Source organism: Halichoerus grypus, chromosome 10, assembly GCF_964656455.1.
Source record: "Halichoerus grypus chromosome 10, mHalGry1.hap1.1, whole genome shotgun sequence".
Lineage (NCBI taxonomy): Eukaryota > Metazoa > Chordata > Mammalia > Carnivora > Phocidae > Halichoerus > Halichoerus grypus.
This window is the reverse complement of record NC_135721.1, coordinates 123,804,609-123,821,493: the sequence shown is the minus strand read 5'-3', so window position 1 is coordinate 123,821,493 and position 16,885 is coordinate 123,804,609. Positions and strand designations below refer to the sequence as shown.

Sequence of the window (16,885 nt, the reverse complement as noted above, 5' to 3'; positions counted from 1 at the left end):
TTAGAAACTAAAATTAGCTTCTCTGAAACTAAAATTAGCTTCTCTGAAACTAATGCAAACAACTATAGGGATGGGTCTTTTTTGTTGAGTTTATTGAGGGTAACAGTTATAATTTTAATTTTCGAGGATTAAACATTTCACAGAAGGTCAAAGAAGACACTAGATGAAAGCCTATTTATTTTCACAAATTTCAACTTCTAGAAACTTCAGTTCTCTATTAGTCATGAGTTATACAATCTTTATAGACGTGTGAATTATTTGAGCTGTAAGGGAAAAGGAAAGTACGTAATTTATTAAATTAAATTAAATTTAATAATTCTTTAATTTTACTGATTAAGGCACGGAGGCTTGTACAAGGAAAGTGACTTCCCCAAGACAACACAGAGAACTAGCATCTGAGCCAGTCTTGGTCAAATAGTCTCTTTTAAATGTTTAAAACTAATTCTGAAGAAATGGGGCACCTGGGTGGCTCAGTCGTTAAGCATCTGCCTTCGGCTCAGGTCATGATCCCAGGGTCCTGGGATCAAGCCCCGCATTGGGCTCCCTGCTCGGCGAGAAGCCTGCGTCTCCTTCTCCCACTCCCCCTGCTGTGTTCCCTCTCTTGCTGTTTCTCCCTGTCAAATAAATAAAATCTTTAAAAAAAAACAAAAAACAAACAAAAAAACTAATTCTGAAGAAATGGTATGATGTCTGAGATTTGCTTTAAATTAATTGAGTTTATTTTCTTTGGGGGAGGCTGAAATATGATGGGCAGTGAGTTAATCAGGTTTGAAACTGGGTGACAGGTCCACTGAGGTCACTCATGATATTATTCTGTGCAGTTATGTACGTTTTAATTTCCCATGATGAAAAATTTAAATAACATCTAAAATAGTAAGTGGTAAAGATCTCAAAATAAGTGGCAAATCTGTCAAACCTGTGGCCCAAAAACTGAATTACCAGACCTCTAGCAGATGATTGGTGAACTGAGTTTATTTAATGTCACTCAGCTGTGATTGCTGAGGTTTTTAAACAGTTTTTCATCATGACTATAATAAAAGATGCATGTTTCTCATTAGACACGCTAAACTATCCAAGCTCAGAAACTGAACAAACAACCCACTGAATTAATTAGCACTTTAAATACATTTGGAAAATTACATTTGGAACAAAATTAATTCTTTAAATAAAAAAGGGGCAGATTTTCCATAACATGAGCATGCACAACAGATGTTAATGGGCTGGCCTCGTTACACTACGCAGTGATTATAATCGTATGATTAAAGCCCTTAAAACTAGTAGAAGATAAAGCACTCAGAGTCAATGAAAAGACAGAGGTCAGCACCTCTCCTTACTGCAAAACAAACCTTCCTAACAAATCACACTGGCTACTTAAAAATTAAAAAAACAAAACTAAATTTAGTACATAGCATTCACTTGATAATTTACATAACACCCTAGGGTGCTCCGATCTGGAGTGTAGGGGATGAAACATACCTAAGAACAATGAATGAGATAAGAATTTAAAGGGACTAGCAGGGTGACAATGTTTTTGTAAACTTTTATAAATATCCATTTTTAGGGCCCCCCTCATACTTGCACCCTCTCTGTGAAGTTAATAAATAAAATCTTTAAAAAATAAAATAAAATATATATAACCCTACTACCAATAACTACTTTTAATAACTGATTTATTTACCTCCAGCCTTTTTGGGTTTTTTTTTCAGTCTTTTTTCTATGTACACATTAACGTATGTTAATTTATCTTCTTTTATAAAACCAGAGTCACGCTATAATTTTGCTTCCTTCTTTTGTCACTTAACAACATATCATAAATATTTCCCTAACTCACTAAGTATTCCCCCAAAACAGGATTTTTAATACTTTTATATGGTATAATAGTCCCTCTTATGGATGTATCATAATTTATTAGACCAACCATCTGCTACTAAACATTTAAGTTAATCCAGATTTATTTTTTTTTTTTACAATTATAAGTAACATGTTTGGAAAAATTCTGGAATATAATTTGTCTCGATCTTCGATTATTTTCTTGGACCTGATTCCTAGAAGTGGAATGTACCGGGTCAAAGGTCTGAACCTTTTAAACTCTTGATGCATAGTGCATTCCAGAAAAGTTATACCAATTTACACATCCATCAACAGTACTAATACTCTTCCACCACCTGTACCCTTCTGACCAGAATCCAAACACAGATGATGAGCCTTGGCCCCCAAAGAGAAAAAAAAGAAACCTTTTCTCTTCATAAACAAAGGATTGATTATAAATACACAGACGTGGAAGGTGAAAAGCAGAGGGGGCTGCCTGGGGCCCGCAGCCAGACCTGCTTGCTCCAGTCACGAGAAACCGGCTGCAGGCCCCCCGCACTGATCTACCCTTCCCTTGTCGCTGGGACTCTGGGTATGCTGCTCCCTCTGCTGAAGCACCTCTACCCGCCCTACTCACTGCCAACCCTCCTGCCTTTTTCTCCAGGAATTCTTCAGTAATCCCCAATCCGGACTGAATACTCTTCCACTCTGCTTTGGCAAGCCTCTAGATTAACCCTATTTTAGAACTTGTTTCATACACTGAAGTGTAATTAATGGTCTGTCCGCCACACAAGACAGTGGGCTGCTTTGCGGCAAGGACTGTTTCTTCAGCGCCTGGCAAAGTCCCTGGGATACAGCACTGAAGAAAAATTCATGGAATGAATTCATCACAAAGCAGAGGGTCTAGAGCAGGGGTTAGAGAACTTTTTCTGTCTGTAAAGAACCAAAGAACAAACCTTTCAGGCCTTGGGGGCCATACGGTCTCTGTCACAACTGCTCACTCTGCCGCTGTGGCACAAAAGCAGTCACAGACAATATGCAAATGAATGGACATGGCTATGTTCCGATAAAACTTTATTGCCAAAACCAGGTGGCGGGCCGGATTTGGCCCGTGAACCATAGTTTGCTGCTCCCTGCTTTTAAAGGAAGGACCTTTAGGGGCGCCTGGGTGGCTCAGTCGTTAAGCATCTGCCTTCGGCCCAGGTCATGATCCCAGGGTCCTGGGATCAAGCCCCGCGTTGGACTCCCTGCTCCGCAGGGAGCCTGCTTCTCCCTCTCCCACTCCCCCTGCTTGTGTTCCCTCTCTCACTGTGTATCTCTGTCAAATAAATAAATAAAATCTTTTAAAAAAATAAATAAATAAAGGAAGGACCTTTGAACTTTAAAAAGGGGGGGTGGTTAGATAGTGAAAAGATCATGAAGACTTAAGCCTATGCAAAGCTCAGGCTAAAATGTGCATCCAGAACTCAATTATTACCGTTTGTATCCCAAATTCCTTTCCTCTGTGAGTTGGTCTGTGATGCAGAGTAAGGGAAGGGAAACAACAGAAGATCAGAGGAGAGGACAGCAGCCTGAGATGGGAGCCGAGCCCCAGTGTCAGGCCGCAGCCACAGGCCAAAAAGGATGAGCAGGATTCAACTAGAAGGGACTTGATAGGACTTTCAAAGCTGTACAGTCATCCTGACTACTGACTATCAGAAAATAGACTTAAGATATCTACAGTAAATAGCTCAGAATCTCATCACACTCTGAATTATGCATCAAAACAATACACGTGCTTGCGTCCATGGATCAAATATAAGGACGAGAAAATGACAACATTCGATGAGAGGTGGCCGTTCTGGTTCAAAAGAAGGTCCTTCCTCACTGCTGACGCTTTCTTGCCTCTGCCACCTCAGGCCAGCTCTCCCCTCCCGCATCCCCAGTCCCCTGCGCAACCAGAAAATGACTCCAGCCTGAGCCCGTGTAGACCATAAGAGCCTGTTTTCTCTGGAATGTGTAGGGGTTGTCAGAGGAGGGAGTATATTTAAGCAGAGACTTACTTTTCATGGTCCCTTCCTCTTCCTCGTCCTCTGCGTTGATCACCATGGTGCCCAGCTGTGACGGCAATGTGTCCCCGTGCTCGATCATAGTGCTGGCTCCATCACTCACAGTGCTGGCTACCCGGACGGTGCCCATCTCATCACCTGCTGCTCGAACCATCGTGCCGGAGTCCATCTCATCCTCCTCCTGTGAGAGGACAAAACCTCAAATCGGGCCTGACTGGATCGAAAGGTTTGAGTCTTTAGAATTACTATTATTCATCTCGGTGCAAGCATTTCTGGATTTGACGCTGACTGGGGTTCTAGGCCCACACCCCTTAGAACTGAGAGCACTCTTACTTAACCAAAGAAGATCATAAAGTCAGCTGGGCAAGAGTAGTGTATCTAACCCGGGAGGACCCTCTCCCTCTTCCCTTCCTCTCTCCTTCATAAGAGTTTTACAACAGAGGGGCACCTGACTGGCTCAGTCAGAGGAGCCCGTGACTCTTGATCTCGGGGTCGTGAGTTTGAGCCCCACGTTGGGTGTAGAGATTACTTAAATAAATATATATTTTTTAAAGATTTTATTTATTTATCTGACAGAGAGAGACACAGCGAGAGAGGGAACACAAGCAGGGGGAGTGGGAGAGGGTGAAGCAGGCTTCCCGCAGAGCAGGGAGCCCAATGCGGGGCTTGATCTCAGGACCCCAAGATCATGACCTGAGCCGAAGGCAGACGCTTAATGAATGAGCCACCCAGGCGCCCCAAATAAATATTTTTTTAAAAAAGAGTTTTACAACATAGATCTAAGGAGCTGAGGTGCACACCCTTGGAATCTCAGGCTTGTGAGGGAGTCTGTGAGTGTAAAATCTACATTTTAGTATGGATCCTTGATTCCCCAAAAGGGCATGAAAAACCAAGTCTCAGACCTGAGCATTCACTTTTCCGAATAAAAAAATTGAGAAAAAAAGTTAATTTGAAGGGCCAAAGAGTAAAATTTGAAAGTGTCTTAGGAAGCACGGTGAAAAGAACAAGGACAGCCTCAGCAAGCCCTCAACAGTGTCCAGGACTGGCGCCCATAATCACTCAAGAAGCATCTCCAGCTCCAGGCCACTCTGTTATCCCCCACTCACGTCACCTGACCTGGCAATCACGACATAACACGCATGAACGCCTGAGGCCCACGGCAAGGCCTGCCACTCACAGAGTTCTCCTCGTCATCCTGGTCCACCTCCCGCTGCTGGGCTTCCTGGCGTTTCAGCTTCACATCCATGGCCTCGTTAATTAAGTCACGGAGTATGGACACTCCCTTGGCACTCTTGACAAATGGGTGCTTAAATGAGAAAGCAGACAACACTGGAGACGGTTTCGATGGCACCAGTGCCCACACAGGGCCTGGCACACCGGGGATACCCGATAACATCTGCTCAATCAACGACTCTCATCTTTCTCTCTCTGTTTTGGGTGAGAGTCGTGAAACCACACTCACTTTGTAACTCTGACCAGATGCACATTCAGGCTTTGCCCATCTTTTTCAGCCTGGCTGCAAAAGTCTCCTCTGTTCCTCTCTGCCAAATCTAGAGATTCTCAACAGGGTGGTACCACCCCCTAGAGGAAGTTTTCTAAACATGCTGGGAGCTTGTAGTTGTCACGGTGTTTGGAGAGCACGGACGGCATGTGAGGGGAAGCAGGGACACCAGCAAGCCTTCAAGGTGTGGAACGCTCCCACGCAACAATGAACTGTGGCACATTCTGCACATCTTTCAAATGTCGCAGAGTATATATACGCTTTAGGAAATAATACTCCAAATTTTTTTCAAGAGATAAGCAAAAAGTCCAGTAATTTAGGAGATGATTTTGGAGGGTAAGGCTTAAATGTCATAAAGACATTGTTTAAGTATCACTGAATAATTTACTCATCCTGCTTATTCTTCCTATACAGTGTGCTACCTAGCATTTCCACCTATAGATTTAGTTAAAAAAGGATTTTGGTGGGCGCCTGGGTGGCTCAGTTGGTTAAGCAACTGCCTTCGGCTCGGGTCATGATCCTGGAGTCCCGGGATCGAGTCCCACATCGGGCTCCCTGCTCGGCGGGGAGTCTGCTTCTCCCGCTGATCCTCCCCCTCTCACGCTGTCTCCCATTCTCTCTCTCAGATAAATAAATAAAATCTTTAAAAAAAAAAAAAAAAGGATTTTGGTGCAAAAGCCTATAGTTACTGCAGAAATACTAAAACTGGTCACAAATACATAAGAGATGTAGACCCAAATATCAATCAGCAAAGACACCTGAAACACAGGGATAGTGTGGAATTTCATTTACAAAAAAATGCTTGAATTTTTAATATGAATACCACTGTACATTTTTGTTATTTGTGTTGGTAGTACAATAAGAAATTCATGCTGTGGAAGTTACGTATCGAAATTCTTTTTGGGTCTCCCCAACTTATTCTGACATTGTCCCCCCAGTGTTTCTCTTTGCAACCTGTTCTCTATTCCCCAGCACCCACCACAGAATATAGTCTCTAAGGTCTTTGTAAGTACTCAAGAGATTGGAAGTATGCCTCAGCATGTAGTGGGATTGCAAAAGAGATTTCCTTTCCACAAAACTTCATCAATACCCCCTCCCAGCAAGAAAAGAATCTGTCAATACACTGAGAAATAAGACCCAACTCATTTGCAAGAATATCGTATTTCCTTGTTCTCTCTTCTCTCCACTTGGCAAATCTCTAAGATCATTTCCCTCTTCTTATCACATACAAATAAGCCTGGTCTGTTATTATTTAACATCACTTTTACTCTAGTGTCCACCCATTCATTGTCCTGTACTGCCTGAATGGAGTGGTTTCTGCTCTTATTGCTCTTACTCTAAACTCATTATGGTTCTTGGTACAGGTATATAACTATCTCATCATGTCTGCAAGTTGAGTCAAGCTGGAGCCTATCTCTATACTGACACGTATTTTTGATAAATCTTTATGCCTTCATTATATCATACACATTACACTCTTTTTAAATTATGGGCACAAACAGATTTTATTATCTAAGAATTTCAATCCAGAAGAGCAGTAAGAGTATTACAAATATACATATTGGTTAAAAAGGGGGGCACTGGGTCTGACACGGCTGAAAACCATTGGCTTAGCCTAGTAACAACCACAGATATTTGTCAAATCCACAACATACTACTTTTAATATGTGTGAAACATTATTTAAAGTCACACGTATTATATCACTTAATATTCACAACATATGAGGCAGATACTTGGTCTCCATTTTACAGATAAGAAAACTAAAGCAACAGAGAGATTATGTTACTTGCCCAAGGTCACAAAGCTAGTAAACAGGGAGCCAGGATTCGAACCTGGGCAGTGTGACTCCTGAATCCAACCTCCTAACCACTGAGCAGACTGCCCGCAAACCCCTCCCATCCTTCCAGGCCCACGCACCAAGGTTACCCGCTCCAGGAGAGTGGTCCTAGTACCGCCAGCCCAAAGAGGCCTCCTCCCATCATGAGCTACAAGATCACCTACCACTAATCTCAGTTCCTCATCAGAACTGGGTAGACTTGTGGGCACTCCTGCTTTGGACCCAAGAAGACCTTGGTTCTAGTCTCAGCTCTGCTGTTTCTCAGCTGAGTAACTCTAAATGAGTTAACCTTTCTAAGCTTCCATTTTTTCACCTATAAAACTGAAATAATACCCATCCCTCCCAGGGTGTCTGTGATGATTAAATGGCACCCAGCACACAGCAGGTGCTCACTAAATGTCAGTTCCCAGTCTCTGATCCCACAGAGCCCTCCATTTTCTTGCATTATTATCTTGTTCAATGATTTAACACTCTTTTCTACTCAGTTAGATTCAAAGCTCCCCAGAGGCAGGGAATGTCTTATACTTCTTTACTGTCTCCGTGGAGGTGGGTTGGCAGCATCTTTTGGCCAGTATGTGAATGAAACAGAGGGAAGCAGCACCTCAGGGAGAGTCATACCTGTAGGAGTTGAGTGGCTGTGGCTCTCTGCTCAGGGCTCTTTACAAGACACTGCTTCACAAAATCCATGAAGTTATCGGACCATAGTTCTGGCTTTCGAAATGTGGGGGGAGGGTTGGTGGGAATCATGAAGATCGCCTAGTTAAAAAAAATTGGGGAGGGTAAAATAAAAGTGATGCACTAATAAAAATATGATTAGAGATACCTTTGAAGTTTAAAAAAAAATATTTTCCTCTTATCCACTGATAAGCCCACCCAAATGCCAACAAAAGTCTAAATGTCTCAAAGTAGGAAGTATGACAATTAAAGAAGTTGATATAGTTCTCTCTCTCTCTCCCTCTTTCATATGTATTCTTGTCTCCTCAACCTCACAATAATCTAGCAAGTTTATTTTGGTTTTTGCTAACCACAGTATATTACCTTTCGAAGTGAAAAGGTAAGACCTGAGAGCATCGATAGTCTGAAGATCATCTCAGCCCCATAGTTGTCAAATTTCCCTCCCCCATAAAAGTCACCCTCACCACTAGATGTGAGCAGTAACTGCAAGAAGATCATAAACCTGAAAGTCCCTCAAATCACAAGAGATTCATTAATGTCCAGGCCAAGCCAATTTAATGTATTTGAAAAAAAACAAAAACAAAAACACCACACTGCAGTTAAATTCTATTTCAAAAAATTAAAACTATTATTTACTGTCCAATAAAAGAGGCAGAATTTAAAAAAAAAAAAAAACCTCTGTAATTAGCAGCTTAAATTATATTCTTTAAATCTACTAGTAAATCCTCCCACCCTTCCCCACTTCCGCCCTTACCTTTGAGCACATAAATACTTTTTAAAAAACTGTTAAGTCTTTTAATAGAAGAACTAATTAATCAAAGAGGAGGAGCTGGGTTGGGAGGTATGGAGGACTATGGAGCCACTGAGGAAGGCAGGGTCGAGGCCTTTTAACAGTGCTGTGATGAGGGGTCTGGGGTGGGTACAGCTTACAAACCCCTTAGGGTGTCACGCTAATAGCTTCGGTGGAGACTGGACCTACGGGCCCTTACTATTCTAGAAATCCATGGAGGCTGCAAAGTACAGAGCCTCCAGATGAACAGAGTCTGGGGATCTACAAAGCAGAACTTACCAATGTAAATACCTCTGAGGGCAAGGCAGGAAAAAGATAACAAACAAATCGGGCTGGGTGTTAGTGACATGAGTTCAGAAAAACAGTTTGCTTTCCTTTTAATACTACGATGAGAAAAACAGCAGAGCAAACACTGTGGTAAGTGACAACGGATACTTGGTGATTAGGGAATCTTAGAGACTGATGAAGTGGAAAGCCGGTGACCTATGTAAAGGAGGGGACCACCACTCAGCTCCAGTTAACGTTATGTTAAAATGTGAGCACCTAAACTATTAAAAAACACACACTGCACAAGCCAAAGCAAGCATTTCTGTGAACTATGTCCTGTCAGGTGGCTGTCAATACACAACCTCTGCAATGGAGGTGGTGGATCACACTTGAATTGATTAGTGACTACGACTAGTGGAGTCTAGACTGACACTTACCAATTATATACAGTTAATTCATTTACTGTTTGGTACCTAAATCAAGTAAGTCACCAACTTTCTAATGATGCCCAGGAGCTAACCACCCTACTGGTTTCCTTACCCTCATTGGGTGGATATCGGCATATGGCGGCTTTCCCTCAGCCATTTCTATGGCAGTTATTCCCAATGACCAAATGTCTGCCACACAGTTGTATCCAATTTCCTGAATCACTTCTGGAGCCATCCAAAATGGTGTTCCTATCACCGTGTTCCTTTTGGCCATGGTATCCTAAAACAGAGAAGAGTAGAGATCAACACTAAGCATTAAAACTACTGAGAAAAAAAGACTTTTCCAACAATAAGAAACATCTTGTACTTGGGATACATATAAAAACCATACTCAAGGCATGATTGAGCAGGTCACAAAAGAAATTCAAATGACCTAGAAACATAAAAGATTCTCAATTCTTAAAACGCACACATTAGAAAAACCCACAAAAAATAACAAACACTAAAATGAGGTTGACAAAAATTTAAAAGGTTAATAATAACTAGTGCTAGATGGGGCGCCTGGGTGGCTCAGTCGTTAAGCGTCTGCCTTTGGCTCAGGTCATGATCCCGGGGTCCTGGGATCAAGCCCCACATCAGGCTCCCTGCTCGGCAGGAAGCCTGCTTCTCCCTCTCTTCCTGCTTGTGTTCCCTCTCTTGCTGTGTCTCTCTCTGTCAAATAAATAAATAAAATCTTTAAAAAAAATAAATAACTAGTGCTAGAAAGTCAGGCACTGAAACAGCATTACTAGAGTATAAACTGGTACAAGATTTGTGGGCAATTTGGCAATATTTATAAACTTAAATGTCCACATCCTTTGATCCAAATCTTTTTCTAGAAATATATCCTATGTGCAGGTACCCTAAGATATATGCACAAGTATTGGAGAAATATTTGTAGGAGAGGCGGGAAAAAGAAAAAGGAAACAACTCAAATGACCATCAAAAGGGTGTAAATTAAATACAATAAATATCCACCATATTTTTTAAAGATTTATTTAGGGGCAGCTGGGTGGCTCAGTTGGTTAAGCATACAGCTCTTGATTTTGCCTCAGGTCATGATCTCAGGCTCCGGGGATCGAGCCCCGCATCTGGTTCCCCGCTTGGCAGGGAGTCTGCTTCTCTCCCTCTCCCCCTCCCCACCCCCCTCATCCCTGCTTGCACACACGCTCTCTCTCAAATATTTTTTTTAAAGATTTATTTATTTTAGAGAGAGACTGCACACGCAAGCCGGGGGGAGGGGGGAGGAGGACAGAGGCAGAGGGAGAGAGAGAGAGAGAGATTCTCAAGCAGACTCCCTGCTGAGCATGAGACACGATGTGGGGCTCGATCCCACAACTCTGATCCCATGACTTGAGCTGAAATCAAGAGTCAGACTGACTGAGCCACCCAGGTGCCCCATCCACCATATATTTTTTAAAAAGGAGATAGATACATTTTCCTGGCATGGAAAAATGTACAAGACATATTATAAAGAGAAAATTAGGTTGCAAAACTATATTGTTGTATATATATACAACAAAACAGCAACCAATAATAATAAATATTGTTGTCTTATGGATAGCAAAAGAAAAATCTCAATACACACTGAACTCTTAACAACAGTTACATCTAAAAGGTAGAATCACAAAGAGTCCTTTGGAAAGAGTCCTTTGGAAAGAGTCCTTTCCATCCCATATACTTCTGTAACACTCTGACGGTTTACATGAATATATAGTACCTGTGCTATCCGAAAATTAAAAAAGGAAAAATCATATGTGTGTGTGTCTATGTACACATATAATTTTTCTTTTATCATATACACATATTCTATAAAATAAAATGTATACATAGAGAAAGTCTTAGTTTGGGTCTTAAAGAAAAATATATGAATCTAGCACACGTCATTTGCCTACTTCCCCAGAACAGCGTGGCCTTAATGAAAGAGAACCTTTCTAGAGCTCCTGTATTTTAGGAAGAGAAGGATTTTAAACAGAACTAAATATGCAACAGGACTTGCCATCATCATCACTCCTGTTCCTTCTGAAATGCCTGTGGCTTCAGTTAGGCTGTGCCAGCCAGGAGCAAAGGACAGGTAATATTTTTAAATTGATCTCACTTTGTCGGTCCTATGTGAAAAACTAGCACAGGAACTAACTTACCGCTTAGTCATTTCCTTTGCTCCAAAACTTAAATTTGCAGTTTTCAAATGGGGCTACTCAAAGTCGTTTTCAAGAATTATATCCTTGAAATACTCATTATTTAGAAAGGAGTATTTGGATATCTAGAAATTTTTTGAAAACGGAGAGTAATGAGTGGATACTAACGCAGCTTGATCTGTATGACGAAGTTACATTAGCACAGTAGCATAACAAGAAAAAATACTAAATCCAGAAACAGACTATGGCTATGTATGTGTATTTACATGTGTGCATACACACACACACACACACACACACACAGCTCGAAGATACGATTAAAATGTCATTCCAAATTACCAAGCAAAGGACAAAAAAAAAGTGCTGGGCATCTGGCTAGTCATTTGTAAAATTCTATACTTAATTTCCTAACTTATACTTTCCACCAAAGGAAGTTCAAATAGGTTGAAAATTTAAATACAAAGAACGAAATCCAGAAAGTACTAAAAGGAAGTATAGATAAACAGTTATATACTGTTGGAGCAGAACAGGTCTTTTAAAGGTGACATCGAAGGCAGGAACCATAACATAAAAGGGAGGTGGATTTCCCTATATAAAATTTGGAACCTCTGGTATTTAAAGAAAAACCATAATCAAAGTAAAAAGATAACTAGCAAATTACAAAAAGATGTTTCAACATATATAACAAAGGATTAACAATTTGAACATGTAATTTTTTTTTTAAGTTTTGGTTTACCTTTTTCAGCAGATTTTTTTTTAAAAGGTCCAACACAATTAGGAAAATTAAGATGAACAGTTCAGTTAAGTTACAAAAGAATTGTAAATGGCCATAATCAACTGTAAAAATATTGTTTCAAAAATGATTTTAAAAATACAATTTATTGCTCACTCGGTATTGGCAAATATAAGGGAAAATGGGTACATTCTTTTTTTTAAATTATTTTATTTATTTATTTTTAAGTAGGCTGCACACCCAATGTGGGGCTTGAATTCATGACCCTGAGATCAAGGATCACACTCTCTACTGACTGAGCCAGTCAGGTTCCCCCAAATAGATTTATATACATTTATATACCACAGTTGGAAGCATAAATTGTTCCCTAGAAGCACTTTATGTGTTAACAACAAGATCTTTTGAAAGGCCCAGTAATCACAATATGGAATAAGTTTCTGATTTTCTTTTTTAAACATCAAAGCAATTTTTGTGCCATTGCAATACCTATTAAACTCCCTAACGTAATCCAGGCAGATTTACAAACAAAAACCAAAAAACTCTACCTAATACCAGCCCTAAACAAACAAAAAGTATTTTTTCTACCACCCCAGAAAACTGCTTGATATATAATGGTGTTGCAAATTTTAGTACATATCTGTCCAGAACTGTTTCTGTTTTTCTATATATACATATGTCATATATACTTAGGTATTCTTCAAAATCAGGTAATTCTGTATTTCCTGTTTTAAAAACATGGTTTTTGTCATTGCCATACCGTGGTGAGGTAGGAGGAGAATCAAAAGACTGTATCCTGGAACCAGACGAGGAGAGAGTTTTCAGTAAAGTAACTGCCAACTGCTACCTGGTTGAGATGGTGTTATGTCTTATTCAAGGAAAGCAGTTTGGATTGAATTTTTCTTCCTTTTGCAAATAAGATGAATAGAATTTAAACTTCCACTCTGTCATTTCTTGTTTAAGCTTTTATTTTTATCAAAGTTAAACCATGGGACCTAAACCCCGGGAAAGGATCTATAATAACCTACTAGCTCTTTCGTAACTTAGTGGCACCTTCTATAACCTTTTCACAAATAAAATGAAATTGAGTATTTTATTGAAAAAATAACTAAAATGAAAGGAATTCCTTCTCTGGACAGGGCTGAAAGTTACCAATAGAAGTAATATTTTTACTTACTGTAAGTTGACCTGCTACCCCAAAATCTGCAAGTTTTGCATGTCCTTCTGTATTTAGCAAAATATTTCCTGCCTTGATATCGCGGTGTATTTTCCTCATAAAATGAAGGTATTCCAGTCCCTTAAGCGTTGATTGTAATATTGTAGCTATCTCATCTTCTGTTAACTAAAAAAAGAATGACAGATTAAAATTCCAACACTTTATATCATTTTACATTCAAAAAAGGGGGAAAAAAAAATCAGATCCAAGCTCCCTTCCTAGAATAGAAGGTCTTATTCAACCTGTGACAGCATTTGACAGCTTATACCATCAGGCCACTAACCCCTTCTAAAGTTACATCTCCTGCCCCATCTCTCCCCAGATTCATGTTACCTGCCTACACAATATCTCCAAATGAATACCTAACAAGCATCATAAGCAGAACATATCAAAATCAAATTCTGTACTTCTACCGCCACCCCACCCCTCTCCTTACCACCCAGCCAACCTACTCTATTCTTCCCACAGTCTGCTCTCTCAGGGAAAGGCAGTTTCAGTTGCCCTGGCCAAAAACCTTGAGGTCATCCCTGGCTCTTCCCTATCTCCAAAATATATCCAAATATATCCTCTGTAATCACTAATCACCCTGGTCCAAGCCACCAGCATGTCCTGCCTGAACTATTCTAATAATTCTCTAACTGGTCTTGCTGCTTCTGCCCTTGACCCTGGACAATGTATATTCCACATGGCAGTGTGCCATAATCAATCTTTCAAAATGCAAGCCAGAGCTGCTCAAAACCCTCCAATGGCTTCCTAAGCCACTCAAAATTAAAGCCAGTCCACCCTAGTCTTACATGATCTGGTTCCCAGCTACCTTCGTCCTCTACTACTTTTTACCTTTCTTATTCTGTTTCAGCCTCGTAGCCTTCCTCTGCTGTTCCTCAAACACTCAAAGCACACTTCCACTTCTGGACCTTTTCATCTCATGTTCTCTCTGCCTACATTGCTCTTCAACCAGAAAGTCAGAGAGGGCTTCCCCAGTTCCCTCCATTCCTAGGTCATTCTCTACCCCTTTATCCTACCTTGTTGGTAAACACAGTATTATCGCCATCTGATGTATTACATGTTATTTGTATACCTATCATGTGTTATCTTCCCTATTAGGAACATAAGCCCCATTTTAAAATGTCTTTGGGGGCATCTGGGTGGCAAAGTTGGGTAAGGGCATCCAACTCTTGGTTTCAGCTTGGGTCATAATCTCAGAGCCGTGAGATCAAGCCCCACATCAGGCTCCGTGCTCAGCAGGGAGTCTGCTTGAAAAATCTCTCCCTCTGCCCCTCCCCCAATTCACGCACAAGAATGCGCATGTATGCTCTCCCTCTCTCTCTCTCGGATAAATACATAAATCTTCAAACTTATTAAAAATAAATAAATAAATAATAAAATGTCTTTGGTTTGTTTACTATTGTATCCCTAGCACCAAGAAAGCCACCTGGCACATAGCAGGTCCTAAAAAATATTTGTTGAATGATGATGAATAAACAAAAGCAAGAATGCTGACTGACACAGAATATCTGCTCAGTTCCATGCTGATTTTGTGCAGACCCAACTCCAGTGCTAAACAAACTCTCAGTCTCCCTTTTGACAAACAACTCACATTTAGAAGAGAGTACGCTGTGTTGCAAAAAACATGGTATTTGGGATTAGAAAGACCTAGTTCTTACCCTTCACTCTACATTCTAGCTGTGTGACCTAAGTGAGTTGTCGAACTTCTCTTGGTCTCAGTTTCTCAATCTATAAAACAGGACTACCACTCTCTTCAAGTATGTCATGAAAATCAAATGATATAAGGCATGTAAGAATACACACGGCTTAATAACTATTATGCTACCAATTAATCAACAAATAGTTAATAAGCATCAATAATGAGCCAGACACTCTGCTAATAAAATTAAGAATAGCTAATTATTAAGCATGTATTCTACGGTAGGCACTTTTTTGTAATCTCATTAAATCCTTATAAAAAATCACATTAAATAAGTACTATTAGCATCACCATTTTATAGAAAATGAAGCTGAAGCACAAACAAGTAATTTGTGCTAACAAATGATAGAGCTCTCACTGCGGTACAAGCAAACACTATTGGCAAGGTTGCAAGCTAGAGTCTGGGTACCTTCTGTGGCCTAAAAGAACGAAGTTCATGTGACTTACTGACGCCTTATTCTAACCAGTCAAGCTAATCAGTTAAGGGAGCACTGCCCAATAGAAATATAATGTGAGCCATAAGTACAACTTTTAATTTTCTAGTAGCCACATAAAAAAAAAGCAAAATTAATTTAAGTTTATTTATTTTTTTAGTAATCTCCATACCCAACGTGGGGCTAGAACTCATGACTCCAGGATCAAGAGTCGCATGCTCCTCCAACTGAGCCAGCCAGGCACCCCAAAATTTATTTTGATAATATATTTTAACCATATTTATCCAAAATATTATCATTTCAACATGTGATCAATATATAAAAATGTGAAGTTTTTTTAATGTTTTTCTTTTTGTAATAATTCTTCAAAATTTGGTATTTTATATTTATAGCACATCTCAGTTCAGACTAGCCACATTTAAAGTCCTCAATAGGGGCGCCTGGGTGGCTCAGTTGGTTAAGCGACTGCCTTCGGCTCAGGTCATGATCCTGGAGTCCCTGGATCGAGTCCCGCATCAGGCTCCCTGCTTGGCAGGGAGTCTGCTTCTCCCTCTGACCCCCCCCCCCATGTACTCGCTCTCTCTCATTCTCTCTCTCTCAAATAAATAAATAAAATCTTAAAAAAACAAAAATTAAAAAAATAAAAAAATAAAAAAATAAAGTCCTCAATAACCACACATAGCTAGTGACTATCATGCTGGACAAGACAGAATTAAAACGTTTTACAAATTCATGTGTAATAATTAAAGATCAACACTTAATAGCTAAAAATTACATAAATACAATAAACTAATATTAAAACATCAAATGCACTATCAAAATTAGTTTTGGATTGTTTCAAAATACCTGAAACAAAATAACTTAATGCTGCATATAAGAAGGCCTAGAACCCAATTTTTTTTTTTTAAAGTAGGCTCCTTGCCCAGCACAGAGCACAACACAGGGCTTGAACTCACAACCCTGAGATCAAGACCTGAGCTGAAATTAAGAGTTGGACGCTCAACCAACTGAGCCACCCAGATGCCCCTGGAGCCCAATTTTTAATTCAATAAATTATTCAAGCTTTGGGACTTCTTTAAATATATTTTATGGTAGGTTATAATTCCTAGCTAAAGAACTTGCTATTTTATTAGAAAAACATACTAACTCTGAATAATGTAAATTAAGAAAAGGATATAGTCATATAGATAATCCAAAAATTATAACTGTTTAATTTTTATTTTATTTTTAAATGATTGTTATTTTAATTCCAGTAATCCCAGTATAG

At 39.9% G+C, this 16,885-nt stretch overlaps 1 protein-coding gene across 3 annotated transcripts in view; it reads right to left on the bottom strand.

Moving 5' to 3' along the window:
- The window catches only part of STK4 (serine/threonine kinase 4), a 95,493-nt gene that overhangs the window by 61,547 nt on the left and 17,061 nt on the right, over nucleotides 1–16,885 (bottom strand). For all 3 annotated transcript variants that reach the window (XR_013442067.1, XR_013442068.1, XM_078057245.1), the window contains exons 5-9: nucleotides 13,441–13,605; nucleotides 9,469–9,636; nucleotides 7,815–7,952; nucleotides 5,035–5,163; nucleotides 3,852–4,038 (exon numbers count right to left, since the gene is read on the bottom strand). Coding sequence is in view for 1 of the 3 variants with exons in the window: in XM_078057245.1 (XP_077913371.1) it covers nucleotides 3,852–4,038; nucleotides 5,035–5,163; nucleotides 7,815–7,952; nucleotides 9,469–9,636; nucleotides 13,441–13,605 (787 nt within the window). In the remaining 2 variants the exon portion in view is untranslated. The remainder of the gene's footprint in view (nucleotides 1–3,851; nucleotides 4,039–5,034; nucleotides 5,164–7,814; nucleotides 7,953–9,468; nucleotides 9,637–13,440; nucleotides 13,606–16,885) is intronic.